General features: G+C 35.3%; 2 protein-coding genes across 4 annotated transcripts in view; both read left to right on the forward strand.

Moving 5' to 3' along the window:
* LOC134744275 (protein eva-1 homolog C-like) overlaps positions 1-18,797 on the forward strand; it is a 90,555-nt gene extending 71,758 nt beyond the window's left edge. For all 3 annotated transcript variants that reach the window (XM_063678024.1, XM_063678027.1, XM_063678026.1), the window contains 3 exons: positions 7,713-7,805; positions 15,216-15,380; positions 15,680-18,797. In XM_063678024.1, coding sequence (XP_063534094.1) covers positions 7,713-7,805; positions 15,216-15,380; positions 15,680-16,197 — 776 coding nt within the window. In that variant the 3' untranslated portion in view covers positions 16,198-18,797. The remainder of the gene's footprint in view (positions 1-7,712; positions 7,806-15,215; positions 15,381-15,679) is intronic.
* Positions 1-27,538, forward strand: part of LOC134744271 (ecdysone oxidase-like) — a 299,205-nt gene that overhangs the window by 210,589 nt on the left and 61,078 nt on the right. The gene's annotated exons all lie outside the window — the stretch shown is intronic.

The raw sequence follows: 27,538 nt of genomic DNA on the forward strand, positions 1-27,538 counted from the left end.
ATTTAACAATTTATATAAGGTTAATATGGTTATTTCGGTTAAGTGTGGCTGCGAGCACTGCGGGGTATGTGTAAACTGGCCTTCATACCGGGGTCTGTTTAATACATTCATTAGTATTTAGTGCGAGTTTATAAATTTGCCACAAAACGTAAACGTAAGTATCAAGTAGGAAATGTATGAACTCGCAATAAACACTAATAAATGTGTAAACAGGCACCAATGTGAAGGTCAGACATTTTCATCTGTATATTGACCTTATTAGTTTTGTTTCCATTCTCAAGTATTAGAACTACAAAAAATACAAAAAGACCAAACCGACACGACTTTCCTAATTATATATATAAAGGCATATACCCTTTGTATTTATGATTGGGTCTTAAGCTGAGACTGGGTAAATGGATCAGGAGGACACTTCATGACAGCCTCTAATTTCAACTTGTATTACGTCGAAATTAGTTTACACAATTAATGATGATTGAGTGGATTTGATTAAGTAGATTGTAGCTGCAACTAACGTGTCAGAAAGGCAAGCGTATGTACTATGTACTTACGCAAAATGTAATCCAGATTTTCAAAAGGATTAACATAATAATAATATATGCATCTTAAAAGCTTAAGGGTCTCCGGCAAGTTCGGTTCTTCATACAAATGTTTGTCCTCTCTCATTTTAAAACGACTAGCTAAATTGCTCTGAAACTTTGTACTTACGAGTACAATAGGATGAGTATGTAGCTTTAGATACCATAGTTAAAAAAATACAGCGAATTTAAATTTTTCATACAAAACATGGTTTTGCTCTCTTTCGTTTGTTTTATAAACTGGAGCTATATAAATTAATTTTTTTATTTTTAATAAGTATATGTATATGTAAAACAATACAATTTAAACACAGAATAGTAATGTGTTGTAATTATTATAATGTGTGAATTTGTTATTTCATAAGTAGGTTATATTGAAAATGAACATAAATTGGCAGTTTATTTTATTTATTTACCAACTATCTGTTGCCCGTTGATAATATCTTTTAAATAATTAACAAATCTGTTTCATTGTTTCCAAAGCCAAACCCAAAGTTATTGAAATAATTTAATAAATTGTTTAAATGCTTATTATTAGTGAAAGCGCCACTTACTACAATATTGACATTATGTTTATTAGTTATTGTTTTCTTTTGCTGTTTAACCATTTTTTTTATAATTTGATATTGTTCCCGCTTTGGTTCAGCGTAAATTACACAGCCTCATTCAGTCGTGGTAAGGCTAGGTACCTACTGAAGTTTAAATTGCAATATCGCGACTCGGCGTGGCAATTGAAATAGTCTTACAGGCCAATTCGAACGTAAACTGACATCAGAATGATATTTGAATTATGTTATTTAGCTATCGTGCATCTTGTTCACGCCAATCAAGTACGAGCGAAATGCAAGATATTTGAATAACATCATTTAGATGCCATCCTGAATATGGAATATTACGCGAAACTCTGCGTAGGTGGCGCCACTACCACAATCTAAGGGTCTATCGCGAAACAAGAAAATCGAAATTTCGTTATCTAACATCTCTGTCTCTCTTGCATATTCGAGCGATAAAGAGGCAGATAGTAAAATTTCGGATTCGCGTTTCCCGGTAGGTCCTCTGAAAACAAACCGCCTTGATAGTTGATGCATCAATGTCATATTTTATTATCTCTGAAAACTTGTCAAAAACCTGTTAAAGGTACTGTATAGGTATGTATGAGTTAGTCTATGGTTTACTGAAAAGGCTAGCGCTGCGCTGTGGTGGCAGAACATTGCAGTAATATCCCTTATTCGAACGTAAACTGACATCAGAATGATATTTAAATTACGTTATTTAGCTATCGTGAACCCAGTTCACGCCAATACATGTACGGACAAGTACGAGCGAAATGCATGATATTTGAGTAACAGCATTTGGATGCCATTAAGATATCAATTTGCGTTCGGATTGGCATATATGTTAGTGACGATTGATACAGACGATCCATTGGCATTTGATCTGCTTTATGCATCCGTACTCGAGAATATGTGAAGAGCTTTTCAATGTTCCAAGTATATACTTATGTGGTATACTTGTAACATTGACTTACTGTGCCAGTTTATACACAAGTTTAGAATGATGTTCGTAATATATGTCCTGCGTGATATTTAGGTACTACGTATAAGTAGGTGTGTAGTAAAATTTTGTATAAATATAAAGCCTTTGATTTGATTTCCTGATAAAATAGCAGATAGCTTTTACCCATACTTTTATCAAACAAAAGTAAATAACGGTAAAAGCATTTTCAAAATAGAACAAACAACGTACATTTTTAACGAAAAACTTAATTGGTTTTACAAATTAAATATTTAACAAACACAAATGTTTTATTTTATAAGCATAAGTACATAAAATATAAAAAAGTGCATATTTTTACTGAGCTTAAAATGAATTATTATTATAAATTAACCAAAAAAGTTGACATTCGGATGCATTATTTATTTATTACTGTTGCGACATTACTGCTGCGGCCTTGACGCAGGCGTCACTTCCGATGCGTCTTACGTAGGCGAACACTCGAGAACGCGAAGCGAAGCGGCGCGGCGGGCCCAAGCGTTCGCGTTTGCAACGAGATCACCCACGTAGGACACTTCTATAGGTATCAAAAGATTGATTCACCCCGATCTGCGCCGCGCCGCGCTGCGCCGCTTCGCGTTCGCGTGTTGTTCGCCTTCGTAGTACGCTGCGTTAATGTAATCATGAAAATTGGCAGTGTCAGCGCCCGCATAAACGGCGCAACAGTAGTGCAGCTGCAGTTGCATTACTGTTGTCATTTTGTTCTAGAGAATATAGCTGAACCCCTTTTCAGATTTGAGAATTTTATGTAAATATCTCCGTCGCGCTGACAGGGACGGCTCCTAAGATTAGTGCGATAAGGACAACTGCATCTCAGGCCAAGGATTCTGCGTAAAAATCTCAGGAATCGAGGTTTTTTTCTCGACATTTTCCTCCTCCAAAACTTAACCACTCATAACGAAATTTTGGGCACGGAATGAGAAAGACATTATCTGTGACTGACCGTTTTGATTATTGCGTTAATTGCTGCCGATTTTGTATGCTCGGCGTCTGTTTACAGCAGACATATTTTGCCGTTTTTAGCGCTGTTTAAAGCATCCTAGTTCTTATAAAAACAAGAATATAGAAAAAGCAAAACGTACAGACATAGATACTGGTAATATTGATCTCATATAAAAAATAAATTCATCTAGGGTCTAAATCCAGAGAGGAAAATGTAGAAAACATTTGTATGGAAAAATGACCACTAACATATCCTCTTAATATAATGAATGAGTGACGGATTGAACGTTCTAATCGCGGCAGTAATGCGCCTACGAACGTCACTCATTTTATCAATGAATTTAACAGTAACAGTGGCCGCGTCAAGGCCGCAGCAGTAATGCAGTTGCCATCCGAACGTCACCTTAATGAAAAAGGGTCACTCCGTATGGTTGCTGTCATTATACCAAAATGTTTGCTTAAAAAATTACAAAAAACCGGCTAAGTGCGAATCGGACTCGCGCACAAAGGGTTCCATACCATTACGCAAAAAACGGCAAAAAATCACGTTGGTTGTATGTTAGTCCCACTTAAATATTTATTTTATTCTGTTTTTAGTATTTTTTGTTATAGCGGCAACAGAAATACAGCATCTGTGAAAATTTCAACTGTCTATCACGGTTTATGAGATACAGCCTGGTGACAGACAGATGGACAGACAGACAAATAGACAGACAGACATACGGATAGACGGGCAAGTAATAGGGTCCCGTTTTTATCCTTTGGGTACGGAACCCTAAAAATAACACACACACACACACACACACACACACACACACACACACACACACACACACACACACACACACACACACACACACACACACACACACACACACACACACACACACACACACACACACACACACACACACACACACACACACACACACACGAGTACACGTCTGTTCCATTGGAGGATTCAATAAAATATTTCAATGACTGAATTTCGAGTACGTAATAAAATCGTACAAAAAGGGAATGAAATACTGCGAAATAAATTGCGACAGCAGGTTTTTTGGCTTTATATCAAGTAAGTCAATTTTAATAGATGTGTTGGCAACTAAGTTCTAGACTAAATCAAGGTATAAAACCGGGCAAATGCATGTCCGTGTTTCATGTTTCGTAGCAACTCTTTCGTAGAAAACTGAAAATATTGAGATTAAAGCAATATTCCCTGTGTAAAGTGTATTTACCAAAGTACCCCACTTCTTATTTTTATTTTAGCACATTATTAACATTGATTAACATGTACATACTAGATATAATACTAATTACTAATACTAAATTACAGCCATCTAGTAGGTACATAATATATATGTATAAAGATAATATAAGGATTTATTACATCAATTATTGTTTGTCGTTTGTTGTATTGGTCTTAGTCGGTCAGATGGGAAGAGGCCCGACGGATTGACTCTGGTGCCGTGGGAGAAAGGTAAGTGCCTTTTGTGGGACGCCACCTGCGTCAGCACATTCGCCGCCTCGCACCTTGGCCGCACCGTGCGGTCGGCAGGAGCAGCCGCTGAACAGGCGGCGTCCCTAAAGAGGGACAAGTACTCGGGGCTAACAAACTACTTGTTCGTTCCCCTTGCTGTGGAGACGTCTAGGTGTTGGTGCGCGGAGGCGAAAACTTTTCTCGGGGAGCTGGGGCGTCGCCTGCGGGAGAGGGGTCTCAACCCCCGCTCCGGGTCGTTCCTGGCGCAGAGGTTGTCCATCGCGGTTCAACGCGGAAACGCAGCAAGCGTGATGGGCACCTTTGCGTCGGGAGCGATGCGGGGTGGGTTGTTCGACTAGTTTTTAAGGGTTAGTTTAGGTTTAGTATCAGTTAAGTATATTGTGGTTATTTTTAAGTATTGAATGTTGTAAAACTATGTTTTCACTTAAATAAATATTTGTATTGTAATTTTATAATAATTATTTATTATATTATTGTTTCTTTGTGTTTGATTCTTATTTTAGTGTCAGAATTTCAAAACATACAAATGCTTGATTATAATAATAAGCTTGTATTATGTCTACAGCAGAGCTTGTATAAGTCGAGACAAATGTCATATACGAAAGAAATATTTTTTTTTTAAAGAAAGTAATCCATAGCATAGTTTGTGGCGTCCATAGGCTACGGTGACTGCTTACCATTAGGCGGGCCGTATGCTTGTTTGCCACCGTCGTGGTATAAAAAAATAATAATTTGTCCTGTAATTACATTTATTTACATACAAGATATATACAGTGGTACTACGTAAACGAAATTAATAACTAGCTTAAATCTAAAATAGGCCCTTGAGGCATTGTACCAAGGATGCTGGCGGCATTTCCCCGCTGTATCGCAATGCTGATTTGTCCTTAGAGATTGTATAAGCTTTAATAATGTCAATCTGCTGTTTGAATATTTTTACTGTACATATGGTGCTACTTTACCGCACTAGTGCGATAATTAACACATTACGTGACTATGTCAAAAAACAAAGAGCCTTATGCAATGTAAAACGTTGTACATGTGCGAATAGGTATTACGCAACTAGCGGCGATAAATTAAAACACGACCGAAGGGAGTATTTAACCATAGAATATAGTCGATCGGTTTGCTTTATTATTTTATTATGATGTTCTATATTAATGTGAAATGTAGGTATGTCAGAAAGCTTCATTATATTCCAATGAGACATTAATAACACTATTATTTTCTTATTAGCCTTCGTTTACTTTGCTCGAATTTCCGGAGAATTGTATTATAAACCTTGGGAAATGGTATCGATGATAAAAAATAAAGAACCTCTACATCGCTTCATGTTATGCTTTTATAAGTTAATTTATCGAGAGCAAATATTAGTTCAGATTGTAATGGTATTATGAATCTATTAATATTTATTTGTTAGCTTGGATTAAATAGGTACATATTTTTCTATTTAAGTATTAAATTCCTTAGCCATACTCTGGACCCATAAGCGTTCATTTTAGTTTCAGATTTTCAGCACCTACACGACACCCTTTGTATTAAAACAGTACCTATCTTCTTAAATAGGACCTATTTAATGAGACCCTTTCGGCCACGGAATACTATAATATCATGTATAGGTACATAAACAAGTAAACACAGGTCCAACATCTCTATACAAATCCACCTATCATCGACATTCACCGAATTTGAATAGTCTCGCGAATAATACCAACTTGGAACTATGTCAGACCCTTACAATAGGTCTGATTATCAAAGAACTCAGTCTGATGATCGATTCACAATAGGCGGCTTAGATTTATATAACTGAATGTCTAGGCTTTCTTCTGCCGTGAAGCGAACTATTGATCAGGACTCACGACATCACTTGCAGCGCTTCGGTAGTTCTAAAGTCTAGCCAAGTTGATAAATACAAATCGAGAGAAAACTGTAGATAAATCTTTTACGATAAATGCATGTGACAATGCTTTTTCAATTTAAGATGTGTTTACGTCTATTTTACCAGGTATAGATATTTCACAGACTTTTCAATAATTTCCTTTTGTAAAATAATGGCACTGGGACCGACAAGATTATCGACATATAAATATTCTCAAGTGGAATTTTAACCTATTGTAAGTATGACAAGGATCTTGATAAAATTGTCATATATTTTTTTCTAGAGATGAGATTTTTTTGTACTTTATACACTACAGCACAACCGTAGTTTGTAGTCACGATTTCTTACCACCACACAATTCGAGTAATAATGAACAAAGGCACAGCCGTACCTACCATCTTTTCTCGACATACAATGTTACTCTCACAACTGAGATGAATCTAATCTCATACATTGTAATCCTTTAAACAGTGTAGGCAGTGCCAAAGAATACGGTCATTGATACATATATTTGAGCTCATACCAGGTGAACTTTCGTAATTATTCATCAGATAGCTTCACTGTACATACACACGCTTGAAAAATATAACCCTTTTAGTCAGTCGGGTATTAAATCAATATTGGACTGAAGTCAATGAAATTAACAAGCTACAAAAACTCAACTAACTTAGCGGTTTCACTCACGTATTTTTAGTCACTCGCGCACTCACTCACTCAGGCACTGTCAGGTACTGTCAGTCACTGTTAGTGCTTGAAAATGGAGACTTAGACTCTCCGAAAAATGTCGCGCGAGTGACTAAAAATACGTGAGTGAAACCGCTAAGTTAGTTAAGTTAATATGTCTCACGATAGTTTAAATTCGATTAGCTACAAAAACAGTTTTCGTTAGTCAATTTTAAACTCGCACGTCGTATACACAGTGTACCCGTCATGAAAATAAATTCCGTTATTCTAATTAACAGCAACGTGACATTGAGATGTCAAGGTATCCAAAATAACTCTAAACGTGAGATTTCATTATAATAATATAACCAGCAGCGTATGACAACGTCACGTCTTCCCAAGATTACTTCTATTCCTTATTCCTCATAATACTTAGGCGTGCTCTTAAAATACAAAAAATAAAGATACTACAAACCCCAATTCACCCCGAGTCTAAAATTAACGTTCAGTTTAAGTGTCAAGGAGTTCACTTGTGAGCTTATCCTTAATGAAATTTGAGTCTTATAAAAGGTTGGTTAAAGAGTTTTTTTGGTTGCAGTGCCCCGAACGGTTTTGAAGGAGCGGTACGAGAGTGCACCCGAGGAAGACGAGGTTGCTCACGACGTATCAGAGCTCGAACACGACGATGTCGGTGAGTGGTCTTTTAATTATTTTTGACGGCGTCGTTTTAGGCCGCGTAGACAAAATCACTGGGCCGTGAGGAATTTTAAGTTAAAAGTTCTCGCTGCGGTTAAAACTCGGAAGAAGGTAATTTAATAAATAAGTGTTTACGATCATTTAATATAAGTAGTAAGTATAAGTGTATGCCGAGATACTTATTTTTCGTTATTTTGTGTAGTGAAAATTGCTGATTGCTATAATTATCATATTATTCATATTCATTTTTAGAGTTCCGTACCCAAAGGGTAAAATCGGGACCCTATTACTAAGACTCCACTGTCCGTCTGTTCGTCTGTCCGTCTGTCGGTCACCAGGCTTTATCTCGTGAACCGTGATAGCTGGCTATTACTGGAAGGGATCCCTTACAGGGATAAGTTCGCCTTTGTACATTGTATACTTTCTGTTTAATTGTATATCTTGTCCTGTACCTGTCTTATGTGAAATAAAGTGTTTACACACAACACATCACATTCTAACAAAACTATCTAAGTGCAAAAATGACGAATGACATGACAAGTGATAAAAATGCTACTATAATACCGCCGCAGAATCACAAAAGAAATATAATTTTTACGATATAAAGTTAGTCTATTTTTCGTGCATTCGTGTAATCATTACTCTAAGCCGCGCATCAACACTTCGCCACGTCAGGGCAAAAGTGGATTATATGATAAAAGGCTCCCAAGGAACCGCGTGACTCCTCATAATCTTGCAAGATTATAGAAGCATGCTTTATTAGCTCTAAGTTCTGCCTTTTCCGCACATTATATTATTAAGGAAAATCTGCTCAAGAGCGGTACCTTAGCCTAAATTAGTCATGTTCTTTTGTTACTATCAGTATATGGTGTTATTTTATTTATAGTTAGGTATGATACATTCTGCACGGAAACAGAAGAGTCAAGAATGTATTGGTTCCATTATATTCCACGACTTCTCTTTCCGTACAGACTACAATTTAAAGTTAGTAACCGGGAATGACGAACTCACCTTTTGGGGTAGATTTTTTAGGTTTCCGTACCCAAAGGGTAAAACGGGACCCTATTACTAAGACTCCGCTGTCTGTCTATCCGTCTGTCACCAGGCTGTATCTCATGAACCGTGATAGCTAGACAGTCGGACTCGTGCACGAAGGGTTCCGTACCTTTACGCAAAAAACGGAAAAAAAATCACGTTTATTGTATAAGCCGTACTTAAATATTTATTTTATTTTGTTTTTAGTATTCGTTGTTATAGCGTCAACAGAAATACATCATCTGTGAAAATTTCAACTGTCTAGCTATCACGGTTCATGAGATACAGCCTGGTGACAGACAGACAGACGGACAGACGGACAGCGGAGTCTTAGTAATAGGGTCCCGTTTTTACCATTTGGGTGCAGAACCATAAAATGTATAAAGGTCTGCGCTTTAAAGCGTACCTTTGTAGTTTCGACCTGAGTCGAACTCCTATTTTCTTGATGATCAGAACAGAAGTAATAACTAATACGGACGTCAGTCGAGGTATGACCTAGTTAGTGAAGTAAATACACTGAATTCCTCCATCCTAAGCCACTCTAATATATGTCAAAGACATATGTTGATTAAATTGGAAACTTACGTTTGGCTTCCACACATTCCGTTACACGTGAGAGGTTGAGCGAGAACCTCGTCTGGAGTATGACGTGGTCTCGGCACGTATTTAAGTAGTGTAGTTGTTTACTACGGTGCAGAAAAATTTGGAACCTTGCCAAGACAAAACGTAAAAATGTACCGGTACTCGTAACAAAAATTTACCCCGTTATTCATAAAACTTTACGGGCCTGATTTAGTTAAATTATGTTTTATCCCTTTCTTACAAATGCATAAGTCAAAATGACAGATAAACGATTCATAGCTAATTCAGGCTACTAACGCGTTTATGAATAACGCCATTAGCGTTTAACGTTATCAACTTGTCAAGAATTATAATCAAATAATAAATAAATATTATAGGAGACATCCATAACCTAGGAACAAATCTCCGTGATAAACTCACAAATAAATGCCCTTACTAGGATCTGAACCCGGGACCCAAGGCTGTTTATTCAAATCCAATGTTCATGTATTATTAAATTCAATCAATATGCTACTTAAGCCTGGTTTCATATATATTTTTTAATGGAATTTAATAATCTCGGAAATTGTATTAGTCCACTGAACGGTCTCATTGTGCTCCCAAATATCTTTGGTAATATTCTGTAGCTAATCCCACAAATGGCAGTAGATGTTGCCTCATCGTAAACCATACATTACAAACTTCGAAACGACTACAGCCACTGAAGACAATACAGACCCGAGTAATTTCATCCACAGAGTTTATTGCGGGTTGCTACCTTTATTGTCTCACCATAAAACTCCTCGCTTCGACCTGAAGCGATTTACTGGATTGCTGTCTGTAAAACATCAATGAGTTTATAGTTTACCGGGTTACTTATATACTAGTTTTATTTCTTGAGGTTGATCGGGAACTAAGTAAATGAGGACCAAAAAATACATAATGAAGACTGATTAGATAATGGCTAGTTTGTAGTATTTAAAGTTGAAAAGTTAGATTAGGTGAAATATTTAGTTAGATGGTCTGATAAAAAATCATTATCATTAATACCATCATCGCCAGTCTATTTTTAACCGACTTTTTTTATGTTTGTTACTTCATAACTCCGTCATTTCTGAACCGATTTTGAAAATTCTTTTTTTGATTGTAAGTATATACATACAGATTGGTCCCGTTTTTGTCAAAAAGCAGTTCTGATGATGGGATCCATGAGGAATCGAAGGAACTCCTCAAATGTTAAAGGCATACATATAGTGATTTTAGTATTTTCATCAATAAATCAAGCATTTCCATTTTAAAAAGTGACATTTGATGAAGTGGAACTGCTGATGATGATCAGAATGGAACTCTTTAATTACCCATAGTTTACGTTTGGCGATTTGTCCTCTTCTTTATGTTTGTTAAGCAACTTAAGTTTTTAAGACATATTTTCGTCGAGCTCGAGTTCTGATGATGAGACCCACGAGGAACCGAGGGAACTTCTCAAATATGAAAGGCATACGGACCGAACTCTGACCCAAACTTGGACCCGGACAGCCGGACTCGGATCCGAACCCAGACCCGGACCTGGAAATGCTACTAGAAAAGTGGGTTAGGTGGGTGGGTGCGTTTTGAACTGCGATTCGCACAGAACAGAACTGCTATCAGAAAAGTAGGTTAGGTTAGGTTAGAGCTGTGACCATTACAGAAACGAAATGCTATTAGAAAAGTAGGTTAGGTTAGGTTAGAACTGCGACCCTTACAAAAACGAAATGCTACTAGAAAAATGGGTGGTTTTACCTCCTTTTCTACATAATTAGGCAAAATGCTGTCTTTTTCATTTCATTGTCTGGAATCTAAGAGTGCACCATCAACAATAAGTGAAATTTCAGCGGCATCCCCCATTGAAGTCGGTTTTTTTTTCTTAAAAATTATTAATGTACGCGTTTCACTGCTGGAACATACAAACAAGCTGCGTTTTGCACAAGATTTAAATCTGACTATTGTTTTAAACCCTATTGTCTAAATATAGCGAGAACTTGATATTCCTGATATGTACTTAAATTACTTGGTTTGTTTGTTGTTTATACAAAATATTTATGGTCATCATCTACTGTAGGATCACGATAAAATAATATTAACTCGAGAATAAACAATTTGTATGTGCCTCGTATAACGGTGTCATTTGAATTGGAGTATTTTTGTTATTTATATTACGCCTTAGGGCGAAATTAGGTTATCTATTGTATCTATTAGATTATCCCTATAATATTAGAAGTCATCTAAATATGAAGAACCTATGATGGTGTAATAACAACAATTTTAACCATTTTAGCGTATATATTATGGTCATAACTGTAGTAGGATTGTTGTCAAATGTCCCTTATAATTGTATGATCATTTATATGATATTCTAATTGAGGACTAAGACGACCTTGTTTTCATTAAAATAATTTCCTTAATGAAAAGTCGTCACAATGTTTTTGAATGTCTGTTTAACATCAGTAAGTAGTATTAAAACTTTCCGTGAATTTCGTAATCGAATAAAACCGTGTACTCGTATAGCATTTTAGCTCATTTATGTTCGTCTAATTTTCCAAGCTTCCAGTTTATAATACAATGAGAAGCATGTACTCGTATGTAATTATATGTACTCATCTCTTAGGCAACGCAAGAGCTTTAGCATTCTCTTTGAGCTTGTGTTCCAAGTCCGGGGTACAATTATATTATTATGTTTAATTAACGGCCCGATTTGAACAACGCATATAAGTTACGCAGGTCGTCTTAGAACAGTTCCTCGTCGCTTGGTGCTTTCAAAGAGGAACCCACGAATCATTGGACCTACTTATTTCGAGCACCTACCTGCCGAGATAAGTAACGAGCAATGCGTCGAAATATTCAGGCGTAAATTGAGAAACCTTTTATTGGAAACCCTCTGTACATAACAGTAAATGAGTTCAAGGAAATGAAATTTTTATTCAGAAATTGTTTTATTCCACTCAAAATATACTTTATTCATGTAGGCCTAGCAACATTATGAATGGTGAATAATATGTACATATATATTAACTTAAGCTAAAATTATCAGAGCAATTTATCGATGTTCATATTTTTCCATAATAATATTGAATTATTATACAGATCAAATTTAATACTAAGAATTTCACAAAAAGATCATCAAACATAATTTTTTTTATAGAAAATACTAGTCTAGAATATTACTAGAATAAATCAAAAGGTCAAAAAAACCGGCCAAGTGCGAGTCAGACTCGCGTTCCAAAGGTTACGTATATTACACAATTTAGACAATGTATTTTTTATGTGAAATGTCTTTAAAAAACCCATAGGTGTCGGATCAAAAACTAAGTAATTAAGTCCGACTCACGCTTGACTGCACATTTCTAATAGGTTTTCCGGTGATCTATAGGTAAAGATCTATTTTGTGTATTTTTTTCAAAATTTTTGACCCAGTAGTTTCGGAGATAAGGGGGGGGGGGGGAATGGTCATTTTTTGCCTATTTTCTTGAATAACCTCTAACTAAACTATTTTTCTTATAATTATAAAAACGATATAACGAAAAAACGATATAGTTTGCTATATCGTGTTACAAATTAAATGAAAGAGCTCATTGTGAGAATCTCAAATATATTTTTTTAACAACAAACTTTATTTTTTAATTTTCTCATTTACCCCCCAAAAGTGGCCCCCGTGGGTAAAATTAATTAGTTTACGTTACATATCCATCTTTGGGTCACAAACTTACATATGTGTACCAAATTTCGACTTAATTGGTCCAGTAGTTTCGGAAAAAATATGCTGTGACAGACGGACAGACAGACAGAAAGACAGACAGACAGACGCACGAGTGATCCTATAAGGGTTCCGTTTTTTCCTTTTGAGGTACGGAACCCTAAAAAACAACAAAAGAAGTACATACATAGGATTATCCATTTCCTCATCGTTAATCAAATATACCTAATAAATAATTAATCGTTTCGAATCATAATTAATCCCACGTTGTTTTATCATTCATGTAGTCTTGTGTGGTATAATAAGCTTTAGAAATAAGTTTACGCTTTATACAATTCTTAAATATATTAATTGATAATTCAGTGGTTTGGAAGTTTGTTATAAAATCTTGCACAATGAGAGCGAGCTTATGTTTATTTCTAGTAGTTATATTATGAATGTCACATTTTTTCCTAAAATTACAATATTCTTATTGTTTCTTATTGAAATTGTTATCTTTATCATAAAGACGATCCTTATTGGGAGATACTATTTCATTGTTTTGATATTGTTGTGTGTCGTCGTCGTCAGATTCATATTGGGAGATATTATTTGTATTATTTTATACCTACTCTATTTGTATACATTGTAACGACTGTTCCCATTCGAATTAATTTATTGTTATTGTATTTTCGTAAATTTTGACAATGTAAATTAATATTTTGGATTTTATTTCATTAGTATTGTTACTATTTTCATTTTTATTTTATTTTGACGATCATGATATAAATTTTAATATTTATGACATCAATGCAATGTCAAATCGGTACGATACCGATCTATCAGTGTCAAAAGTGACAGTTTTTCAACCAAAAAACGTCACTTTTGACACTAAGAGATCGGTATCGTACCGCTGTGACTCTTTTAAGCATTGTTCGAATCGGGCCGTAAATAATTAGAAACTACGCGTCATGTCGCCAGATATGTCGAGCCATGTCCGCGGCAACGTCGCACCACTTCACCCGACGTAGCTGGCTGTACACAGGAAAGCACAAAATGTTGAGACCACGAACCTAGGAGGATATAACCAACGGAGACTGCCAAGTTTTGCGAGGAAGGGGAACGTCAAATGTATACGTTACGTCAAAATAGCCATGTCAGATAAACGTCAGTCCATACATTGTGTATGGCCATTGGCCGACTATTTTCGATAGAGGGGAACGCTTGTTAATGGCTATGAACAGTCATTCGCTAAATCAGAATTCATTACGCACTTGTAAATTAATAACATCAATACAAAGTCAATTGCATTTTAACACATTATTGTGTTAAAATGCATTGACCTGTAACTCTGTTATTAATTAGGATTAAGAGCATACACCGCGGCCGCGCGAATTCGCCTTTTCATACAAACGTAGTCTTCATTTTCCTCTTTGGATATTAACATTATTAAAAATATTTTGACACAGTTTGTTGGACGTCAACCACAGCTATGCCCCTGTTTGATTTGATTCGAATCTTTAATTATTATAAGTTAAGAGCATTCAAAATTTGTATACAACCAAAAAAATCTAAATAAGTCAAACATAGAAGCATAGCTATGGTTAATATACATCAAATACATATATATCTACATTAAATATGGTGGCTGGATACAACATAATTATTGAAAATTATAATGTAATAATTGTTATATTATCATTAGTCATAACACTGAAACCGTTAACTTTTCAGGATTTTCCTCAGGTTATCCTATAGATAGGTTAGGTTAGGTTAGGTTAGGTTTGTTATATGGCAATCCTGAAAAGTTACGCGTTTCTGAGAAAAACCAAATTATGACTAACGAAAATGTGGACTAAAAATATATTATGACTTAAGACTAAATATATATGCGAAACAATAGAAACACACCTTCCTCCTTCGAAGGTTGTATGGAAGTCTGAGTATTCATTTATACTTATGTACGAGTATTCGTGCTTATCACAATAATATGTGCCGTTATCGCCGGCTTCCTAAACAGGGCTAAACATAATATCGATAGTCGATCGATCCCCTACATGCTCAGTTTGTAACCCATCTCATACAATCACATTATTGCAGATGAATCCAACGACCGGTGGTGGGGTGAGTCTGCGGTGCCGCCTGCGCCGGCGGTGGCAGCCGTGCCTCCTCGCCCTTCCGTAGCCACTGCTGCCAATGTCACTAGCATCGTCAGAAGCGAGCCCTCACCTTCACCTAGACCTGAGAGAGATGGTGCAAATTATGGTAAGGCTTTCCTAATATAGAACCAAATTCAGAAAGTGACTTACATTTGGCCTTTCTAACTTAGAAAATTAAAATTTGAAATAATTAATATATTAGCAGTATTCTTTGAATTCATTACTTACTTTATTTTTTTAATTTATTATAAAACATGTGTATACGAAATCAAAACAAGCAACTGACAAGAAACTGTAATTGTCTATTTTCTCATTTATAAAAGAGAGTGCTATCATAAATATCAATATTTTCTATTTATCAGTTACCAGGTCCCAAACAGAAAATTATCAAGATTTACTTTTCAGATACATTCACCACTATGTATGCGTATATCATTGCGGGGGTGGCCGGAGCCATGTCGCTGTGCATCATCGCAGTGGTCGCGCGGTGCGTGATCCGCAAGAGAAGCCGCGACCAACCTAAGGGCCCCGACGTCTCCGCCAGCACTGAGATCCCCAATGGCTTCAACGACAGCATATCAGAGGTCGATAACGACATCAACATCACCAGCTTATCTGTCCCGGTCGATACCGTTGATTCTGGCTTAAAGCCAGAAATGCAATTCACCGACGTCGCTCTCAGTCCGAAAATCAATCGGTACGTCGGCCGACCTGTGCCTAATACCTACCCTCACGTCAGCACTAACATGTACGGGCAGGTTGCCGAATTCCCCATAGAAATGCCGCTCCGAACTATGCCCCACGGCACGTTAGGTCGCGGTGTAGCGGTCAAAACACTGCCTCGAGTCCAAGTGCAAAACGAGACGGACCCTAACACCAGGAGTTTATATCGATATTCCAACGCCCAGTACTACTTTGGGTGACAACAAGAAAACCAAGGTACGGACGTATCTAGAACTTATTGTTTTTAGTGAAATGTAGTGAAGTGAATATAGGACTTAGTGGATTATAAACAATGTCCTACTTTTAAAACTGTGATACTGTGATATTAATTGAAGATCTTTCATAATGAACGCCACAGAATTCTATAAGATATTAGGAATATGAAATACATTGTGTCGGAGAGAATTCTGTCTAGTTAATTAATATGGAGAGTTTACTTGTTGTGAAATTAATTCTTATACTTACATTAGTTGAGGTTTTGAAGTTGTAGTTTTGAATTGAGTTTATTGATGATAAATTATACTTAACTGATCGATGACATTAATTATGTATTACTTATCTACCTTTTATTTTACATTAAAAAACAAACTTCGCCAATTTTCAATTAAAACTTTGGTGTGCCTATTTAAATATTATTGTTTTCAGAAACAAAATTTTCTTGCAAGGAGATAAGATATATTTCAATCTTTCGCTTCGGCGCAGAAATCTCAGGCGTGAAAGTATTTTAATAAAGCTACGGTCATTCCAGATTCGTTTTACATTTTGTTATCATCTGATCTTTTACATTGAACTGCATATTTCAATAAATTACTATTTCTAAGAATTTTGTTACGCTTTTGTTTCTAATTTTCTTTCTGTTAATGTATTCATTTATCGATTATTGAAAAACACCCTGCAGACTTGTGTAATAATAATTTTGGGCAAAACGATCGGATTATGAAGACATAATTTTATTGAAATAAGGAGACTGCATTTTATTGTTCTTTTATGCAAGAATTCTCAAGCGTAGCCAAAATGTGGACCTGTTACAGTCAGGCGCGGATGACATACCTACTAAAGAACTTTTGTGCACTGAGAAGCAACGACCAGGAGACAGATTCGGATTTAAATTCTTATTCAGGAAAGTTTATGGATTTGATGTGTCAGCTGTCTGTTTCAGAAATGTAACTTTTGACTGCTGACAGATCAAATCCGTAACTGTTATAGAATAAAAAATAAAAATCAGTATCGCACTCCTGGGTTTGGGATAAAATTTGACCGATACAAAGTAGTGTAAATATAATTATTAGCTACAAAGCGTCAACCACTTTACCGCCTATTGTGCCCAAGGTTATCAATTTGCATGGAAATGTACTCAACCGGTTAAGAAGGTTCTACTAGGTACGGCGAAGCTTTGCTTATAATATTGTATCGACCCCACTCATAAGAAATTGCCCAGGCCCGAAATTGCTAGCTAGCAATTGGATTTGATTATATTAACCAAGAGTTTATGCGTTTAACTGGTTTTTATGTTTATGTAGACTGTATCAGTATGTAGTTGGCTGCAGACGAATCCGAAATTTGATTTTGCTATTCGAAGTGGTTAGTGTTAACGGGGGATAGGGCTGTATTACTATGATCGCATATAATAATATCGAAATTAAATAGATATACTCTTTTACTAGCCTTTAAGTGTCCCGCTGCTGAACACAAGACTCCCCTCTTTCCCGCCGTTTGGTCCTATCCTATTACTCCCACCGCTCTTCACAATATTTATGTATATTCATATTCATATTCTTTATTTGTATTAATTATACATTGTCATGGATGCGTAATATATGCGTATATTCTATCTAAGTAGATACAAGTAATACATTTAATGTAATCGTTCCAGTAAAGACAGTTTTTTAATGCTCTGCCATATCCCGCGAGGTGAATATATGACCATGACCCGGTTGTCGTATAGAAGACATATAAATTCAATCATTCGAAGTGTACCCATAAAATATATTTTTTTTTCAATTTCATTGTATTAGAAAAAATAATATCTGTATATTTTATTACCTCGCGGAGTGTCATTGGTCAGACATTAAAAAAACATCCTATATTTAGCCGATTGTGCAGTACCACGTGAATACATGAATCGGTTTAACGGGTGCTTTCCTTTTATTCCATGGAAATGTAGTCTAATACGAGATTGCATTTAAATATTTTAACAGTATAAATTTCGAACAAGTTTGAGAACAAATCAAATTATTTTATTAAATATTATTCGGCCTTCACCACTGGAGGGCTTCGTCACTTTTTCTTTAATATATGACATCTATTACAGTTTTTAGTATAAATTTCGTCACTTAACAAAAGCTCTTATTTACAAACGCCAGGGCTCTTCAACTACTAGAAAATGGACTCCACTTTCGATCAGGACAGCTTATGAAAGGTATGGTTTGTGGGATCGCCGTATATTCAAATAATTGTCTTACATTGCCAAAAAAGGAGAAGGCTCTTTACCTAAAGAGCTGACTTTTCATTTAGATATTAATGATATCGAGCATCTTCGAAAAACCTTCGAAGACACGTATTAATTTGTAACTTGGGTTTACATTATACTAAAAATATCAGTTCTATGGAATTACAGTAAAGTACTAGTATTATGTGGGAAAACGTATCGTCATGTGGTTCACAAAGGCTCTATAAAAAAAATGACTGACATTTAAATTACTATTTAGAACACATTATTTGATATTATAAAAAAATAATTAAGGTCTGTACAGAAAACTTTTTATGTGGTACATCGATTAAATATTAAATTATATGCACAGTGTTTTGTTTTATTTTTACTGTTAAGGATATTTTCGAATAACGAGAGCAGCAGTTTTGCTGTTGCTGGGTTACTGCTGCAGTGTTAGTGACGGATTGCACGTTGTAATCACCACACAGAATGGCTATTAGAGCTCAGAAACAAGGAGAATGGATAAATGAATCTTGTATATCACTAAATAGTATAAGACAAAGTCGCTTCCTGCTGTCAGTCTGTATGTATGCTTAGCTCTTTAGAACTACGCAATAATACGGATTGTGATGCGGTTTTTTTTAATTGATAAGAGTGATTCAAGAGGAAGGTTTATGTGTATAATAAATCAGCATTGCACCCGTGCGAAGCCGGGGTAGGTCGCTAGTCGAATAATACTTCATAAAATTGATATTTTACTTATTAAGATTCGTTGTACCTACTGCTACGGGGGAGTGAATAACTTTTTAGCGTGAGCTAAAGTTATATGCGTTTTTCACAGGAAAATACTGGGATGTACATAATTGTATAGAGAATATTATTATATTTATTAACTTTAAAGCCTAATTTACTTGCTCTTCCCTTATGGACATGTTCAAACCTTATATTTGTTTAAAGTTATATATTAGATATAAAGGAACAGTGGAAAAACACCGTTTCGGGCGAGATTTGAATTCGTGACTTCGGGATACCAGCCCGCCGCTCTACCAACTGAGTTACCGAGACTTACCTTTTGACAGCGAATATTTCCAGCATATCCTTCATACGTCCCCCCCCCCCCCGGCACTTAGCGACATTTACCGTACCGTACCGTACTTCCAAGTCATATAATTTTGTCTTAAGCCGAAACATCCGCAAGCGATACCATACCAGGGTAGGGTGCGTAGCCAACGTGCAATCGTTAAAGCTCCGTAGCGAACGAAACGCAACTGTCACTGTTGCACTAGTGGGTAAGAGTGATAGAGAGAGAAAACTACGATAGGCTACGGAGCGTTAACGATTGGCACGTTGGCTACGCGGCCAGTACCACAATGCTTAGAAATAAAATCACCGTCTCTGGCGTCGTTACAGTGTTACGAATAATGAGATCTGACATTGGCTGATAATAAACAGAGTCCCTTATCAGCCAATGTCAGATCGCATCATTCGAGCCAACGCGTATTACAGCTTTGTCATGGACAATCGTGTATCGCAGCGTACTATGTAGGCGAACAACACGCGAACAATAAGCGAAGCGATGCGGCGCGGGGTGAATCAATCCTTTGATACCTATAGAAGACTACGTGGGCGATCTCGTTGCGAAAGCGAACGCCGCGCCGTGGGCCCGCCGCGCCGCGCCGCTTCGCTTCGCGTTCGCAAATTGTTCGCTTACCACCAAACAGAAATTAAAGGAGAACTGTTCGCATTCAGACTGAACCAGCATTACTGTTGTAGTATTGCAGCGCTACATTATTGCCCCAAATGTCAAAATAAAAAGTTTCTGCTGTCCGGATTTCTGACATTTGCGGCAGAATGTCTTGAAAAAATTACCTTAACACAGTATTGCAGTCGGCAGTAATATCGCGTCAATATCGCGACGAAACGAGAAAGAAGAATACACCCCCTACACCTACAAGGTAAATATAACCTAACATGATTAATCGAATTATAAATTCCATTCTTCTTAGGTAAATATGTTGCAATAATAGTCCCAATTTCTAATATTAGGGTGGTCCAAAAATCCTTTTTTTTTTGTTAATAAAATACGCTATGTTTGGTAATTATATCTCAACCACTTTCAAATTTTTAATGTTGTATGAAATCCAAAAACATTTTTTTTTCTGATTTTTATGTAACTAATTGTTTTGAATGTGTTGTGATTTATATTATTATTTAATTTTTTTACAAGCAAAATCTTCCTCAAAAAGTCAAATTTTGAAATAAATATGAAATATAGAGAAAATATATTTTACTACTTTATATCACAAATGTTCAAACAGTGTCAACTTTTTTTTGGTTTCATGCATTAAAATTTTTAGTCGTTGAGTACCCCTTTGTAGTTGGGATAAAATTACAAAACTTGGCGTATTTTATTTTGTAATAAGGGGGTGGCGTGTGTTCTATAGCTAGAGTTAGAATTTTTCCACAAACGTGAACCACCCTATTCTAATTTGTATTTAGTAAACTGTAAGTTGTACCTACCATATTGAATAAAAAAATACTTCTAATTGAGCTTTGTTCTAAAATGTATATATTGAAATGAGCGGAACAGTTCATGGTTGGGCGAAAAGAGAGTTAGTGCTTATTTACGGAGGGAAGAGATGAAACACAAATATTTTTGCGCAAATACGGTAGTGTGTCGGCACCAATACGTTTCCGCAAAAGAAAAATTATTTATCTAATAAGAATACATACATACAAGATAACTCCCCAAACTTCCGGAACTAAGTAAAGATAAAATTTAAATCGTAAAAAATTTTGCGCTCGACCTACGTTCATAAATCAGGGCACACCGTCTTGATTTATTATTGCAGTTCAGAGAATGGGTGTAAAAATGAATTTTTGCATAATTATAATATATTTCGCGACCAGTGATAATCGCTTAAATTTGAATAGCAAATGCAAACTTTTTGGGTCATTTTCTGAATTTTCTTTGGGCAATATTTTTTGTGTCCTAGATGAAAATCGGAAGGTAGCATCAGATAATACGTACCATTTTTTTAATAAAAAAGTCACAGTTCCGCACCGAGGTCAACATGAATTAACTGATTAATTTGTTTTTAGGGTACACTTAAAAATACTTAAAGGCTCAAATTACTCCTCCCGTGCTCTGTCCGGAATTTGTTTTTGAGTATAATGAAAATTCCTACTAAAAACAGTACATTAGTATCACTTATTGAATGTTAAATACATAAACTAGATTATATTATTATTTACTATCACTGAGCATATAAAATATTATTTTCTTTGTGGTAAATAACTCGTGATCGATGTTTAACTTTTTTCCGGGATCGAGAGTAATTTTTTGTCGAAAAATTTCAAAGACTTCACACGTGAAGCCTTGAATCACGAAACACAATTCCCGTCAGGCGCGGATCCACCGTTGTGGGCACGATGGGCATGCCCACAACCTTAATTGAGTCCCCGAGTAAAATTACGCCGATTTTTCGCACACGCTTTCGCAGAAATTTCAGTACGCAGAGAAGTTGGCATAATATTGATACGCGGATTTACTTTTCATAGAATAATCGTTTTCCGTCACGATTACCCGAGTAGATAACCATTGGTCGAAACACCAGTATGTAGAGTGATCATGTGGTATTCATTAGAAATTCTTGCATGTTAATATCAGCTGGCCACAGAGTCCTAATTATTTGCAAGAATAAAGATTATTTACTAACAGAGGCAATTATTTTTAGCTTGTGGGAGTTATGGGTCTTATAAATCTTAAACATTCACAAATATTAGTACAATTTCCTAAAATAATGCCAGCTTTTAATTTACAGCTGTAGGAGTTTTTTTAGCGTAGTTAGCGTAGCGTTCAGTTTTATATTTATCTATGTATAAAAAGTGCTATCTATGACTCAATGAATCAATGTTGTAAGTAATGCAATTGCTAAATTACTAATTTAACTGTAACATTTTCACCACACCAGCTGGTAAAGGCTGATTGTTAAAAAGTGATGAGAAAGTTAAATTAAATTAACAAGTTTGGGAACAAATCAAATTATTTTATTAAATATTTTGATTTGTGATTTTTTAAGTAGTCACACTACTATATATAAATTAAAAATTGTAATAGATGCCATATGGTGGTGGTGGTGTCAGTGGTGAAGGCCGGATCCGGCCTTCACCACTGGAGGGCTTCGTCACTTTTTCTTTAATATATGACATCTATTACAATTTTTTAATTAAATTAATTAATAAGATGCAAATTTTGAGTTGTTTCTTTATGTTAGCTGGTAGAATTGACTTTTAAATGATGATTTAGTTAGAATGATAAATATTTGGATTTTGGATTTGATTTTGTTTGATATCTTACAGTAAATATTTTCTACGGGCTGGTGTGGGAAATTTTTTGTAACCCTCGCAACGCTCAAGATTCCATTTTTCGCTACTCTAACTCTATTAATTATAAGGTATTCAAAATTCATTTAAAACTGAAAAAATGTGGTGTATATTAAACACGTCAAAGCATGTACTACTGTTAGAAATTTATCTTAAAGATATTTTTTTATATGTTAGGCAATTATTAATTTTAAAAAAATCTTGAACTTACGTCTTTTTCGTAAACTAAAACTATGTATAAAAAATATTTTTACGCCAATTATTTTAACATTTTATTAATTTACAACAAAGCCGAAATTTCGAGAAAAATGTGTTAATTAATAATTGCCCAACAACAGTAACATTCTTTAACATGTTTAAAATACACCATAGTTTTTTATTTATTTTTTAAATAGATTTAGATTCAGATTGATTTATTTCATAATATTAAATTACATTATAAATTATTTTAAGCTAATCTATACGAATTTAATTTATTAAATATTAATAGTTTATGATATATTGGCAAAAAACAAAATACTTACCATCCATACTTAATATGATAACTGCGAAAGTCTGTCTGTCTGTGTGTTACCTCTTCACACATAAACAGCTGAACCGATTTAGTTGAAATTTAGCATAGAGATAGTTTGAGTTCCGGGGAAGGACATAGGATAGTTTTTATCAAGAAAATTATCCCTTAAGAGGGTGAAAAGCGGGGTGGAATCATGGTAGAATTGAGATAATTAATTAGTTGTCTGATAATTTTTGTGCATATTATGCTCAAATTGAATGATTGCTAAAAGACTTTCTCCAGGCGCTAAACTTACTCTAGCTGCTGTTACTGATTCCACGCAGACGAAGTTGCGGGCAAAAACTAGTAATATTATTAATTCGAAAGTCTGTCTGTCTGTGCTCTTCACGCTTAAACCGCTGAACCGATTTAGTTGAAATTTGGTATAGAGATAATTTGAGTCCTGGGGAAGGACATATATAGGGTAGTTTTTATGGGAATCGATAAAATGCAGATTTGATAAAAAAATCACTAACTCCACGCAGACGAAGTCGCGGGCAAAAGCTAGTATATTATATAACTCTTCCAATTTTTTATGTGCTTCGCGAATAGGCCTACATATCTAGACAGTATTTTTAGGAGCAGTATATTTATTTTTCACCATTTGATTTGAACTTGTCGACTACTTAACGAAATCTTTAATAAAAAAAATGCATAAAATCTTACAATAATTGTTCTTCTAATTAACACAGAAGCGAATTGAACGGTAAAACTAGCAAATGTCGTCTAAAAGTTAGATGTTTGGCGAAATGTTGTCTGTGAATCGATAATCTGCGAAACATTGGTAGGGGAATCATTAGGGGGTACCCCTAATACACAACACATGTGACGTCACACTTATACGGTCTATTGAGATCGGGATGATCGTTCAAGAGTCATGATTGTTCATGAGCGAGTTCGTACTCTGACTCTTACTTGCCGATTTTCGTGTGGCTGTGACCACAACCTTTTTTGGGGGCTGGATCCGCGCCTGATTCCCGTGCCTCGTTTTGTTGGCACGGGACTTTGAAATCATCATTTATTTTATTTTTAAACGCTACTCTAGTACATACTCTAGATGCTATATGTCTTTCAGCGTTATTTAGGTCATATATCGTGAAACAATTACAACTGGGCCATATATTATATAAATTTTAATGAATACATAGAAAATATCACTTTTTTATTACTTCGCTACTATGAATACTGCGAATGCTAACAAATTCTATCGTTAAAGCTTATGATTCTAATACTTAGTCATTTGATCATAAATATTAGTAATATACGACTTTTAAATAAACCTACATAAAGGCTTCCCAAATGTTCATACGATAATCCTTTATATAAAATTATCAACTACGACGATGTTTCTAAAAGTCAGATAATGACTATGTTAAATAGGTCCTTAATTATCCTATAAGTATATTATTTTACTTTTGATTAATAATAAAACATAGTTTAAATAGGAATAATTCTTCCCATGAAAAAACCAATTCCCGTGCCAGCAATAACCAATTGCCATGGACGGAAAAATTCCCGTGCCCGAATAAAATTTTAAACTGAAATATCTTTCAAATTTCATGAATATGTGTACCTTGAAAGTAACATTGGCTTTATTTGATTTTTCTAGGAATTATAACATTACATTTTATTTACCAATATTTCAAAATTCCAAGGAAATTATATAAAAATGCTCGTTTGGGGAAATTGACCCTTTTACGGATTTCGTAACTATTCAACTGAAAAGAGATCAAAGGTTGCTGCAAATATATTAATCTTAAAAAAAGTTTTTCCAACACGTCATCCACCGCCACATGTGGTCCTAATGAGAAATGTGAATCGAATCGAAAACTTATTATTGTGGTTCGTTAGCGCAGCTACGATAGCGTAATATTTTTTAACAGTAAGCGCGTAGCATATAATCAGTTCAAATTTCGAAATTGACTCGAATCTAAAGCGTGACATCAGCTAGATACCAACGCAACGGTTGCATGCAAGTTCCAATACAAGGCATGGTGCTAATAGTCGCAATGATGAAAAGTGTGCGTTGTCTTTCACATGGATATCCGTATAGTGATAACTTAACACAATATTTTTTCTAAAGAGGTCTAAAAAGTACGCTTTAGTTAAAATTGCGCATCTAACAATCTCTAATGTATCTGGCTTGTCAGACTTTGGATTGGACATTTCGTAGAATAAGAAGAACAACCAATTAAGCTAGAACCCGAAATGGAGCAACAATCGCGGTGCGTGATGGTAAGTACATTGGTACAAACAAGTTTGGGAACAAAACAAATTATTTTATTAAATGTTTTTTGATTTGTGTTTTTTTTTTTAAAGTAGTCACACTACTATATATGACATCTATTACAATTTTTACATTGGTACAACTTAAGTTACAAATTGTATACCGCTGGTTTTAGAATCGTAAACACAAGCCACAAGTTTCAGCTTGTGACAACACGATCGGTAGATCGTGTTGTATGATTCGTAGATTTTAATCGTGGTGATCGATCGTAGATCGTGGTGGTCGTGAGTATCTGGTTAAAATTTTAGCGAGGCTAGCGAACCATCGATCATCTTGGAGAACCTTGAAGAAAGATCTTCATCCAGTAATCCATCGGATACATAAAATATGGTGATGAGGTTAGTAAACATAAGTTACAAATTGTTAAACACTGATTTAAAATTTCACGATTTTTAATCATTATTATTCACAGCGACGGGACTTACCGCCGTACGGCTTACGGGACGCCGTCCTCGAAACGTCGGAGGTAAATTTAAAACTTATTTTACGCGATTAAGTCCCATCGTGGTGAATAATAATTACAAATTGTTATTTGATAGCTTTTCGTATAGGTTCTCCCTCACGTTCAACACACGTTGACATAATAATTACCTATGTATTTATACGCCAAAAGGTTCTTGACGTTAGCCAAAATGTGTTTTACTTAAACCATATTGCGCATGTAACACCCCTGGAGTTGCAACCGTCCATAGGGTATAGGCTTACCATCAGGCGGCCCATATGCTTGCTTGCCACCGACATGGTATAAATAAAAAAATACGCTCTTGACGTTATTATTAGGCAAAATGTTTTTTACTTCAGCCATTTGTTTACGTTTAATTAAGGACAACCCTCCCCACATTGTTTTGAATAACACGGTAACAGGGTGTTTTAATTTAAATATGTAGATGTAGGAATAGGAAGTAAGCGAAATGAAGTGGAGAAATTCATGTTTTTTGTTACTTTAGGTGTAATAAGCGAGGATTTTGTATGTCAAAGTAACCTAATTATGTGCTAACACATATTCAAGGTTAAGATGAAGACATATCATTAACCCTTAAGGCCGTTTCATCGGTTTGCCGCTGTCACTGTCACATTTCGCAAGAAAGAACGGTAAAGAACATACGCGCCAAGTGTCAATTTTGATCGAATTTTGTCGATTTTTATTTATTTTAAAAACGTTACCATACAATATCGAAATTCGAAAGCTATGTAATTACTATTTAAGTTAAGATTGTTTTTTCTTCTTTTTTTGTTTATAGTATCACATAATAAATAACCGAGTAAAGTAGGATTAAAAGTCAGAGTTAGAGGTTGCTTTGGGAATTAATTGTATCGAGCGAAGTGTCATAATTCGTGTATCGGAAGCTATGTTGTTAAAGATAATATAGTCAAGAACTACATATATTTTTTCCACGTCTACGAATATCAACGCCTCTTAGAAAAACATGATCATATAAGGATATTTTTCGCCTTCTGGCTCAGGGAACCGCCTTAACCACAGGTAGTGTATAAATAGGTACCACTTAAAAATGTTTTTTTATTTTGACGAGCAGAGTAAATACAACGGAGTTCAAATCGACATCAAATGGCAGTTTTTGTACGTTTCTCCCGCTATAATAGTTCGCTACGCCTAAAAAAATATGTAAGTATTTCGTGTTTTATTTTTTTGGTAGATTATTAGATAATGTATGTGTAGTAAGTCATAATTTACCTTAGTTCTTGTTTTCTGATAAAATATTCGCTATAAAAGTTTGTGGTTTCTATGAACCCTCTGCCAGTTTCGGCCACGTTCAAGTGGTTCCTAAGTGGCCACTGCCTTGCAGGGAGTTTACATGACATATAAGGGTAAGATTTATAACTATGAACGAACCCTCATATAATTCAAAAAGTAGTATATTTTCC

The sequence above is a fragment of the Cydia strobilella genome, chromosome 9 (assembly GCF_947568885.1).
Source record: "Cydia strobilella chromosome 9, ilCydStro3.1, whole genome shotgun sequence".
In the NCBI taxonomy this organism is placed as follows: Eukaryota; Metazoa; Arthropoda; class Insecta; order Lepidoptera; family Tortricidae; genus Cydia; species Cydia strobilella.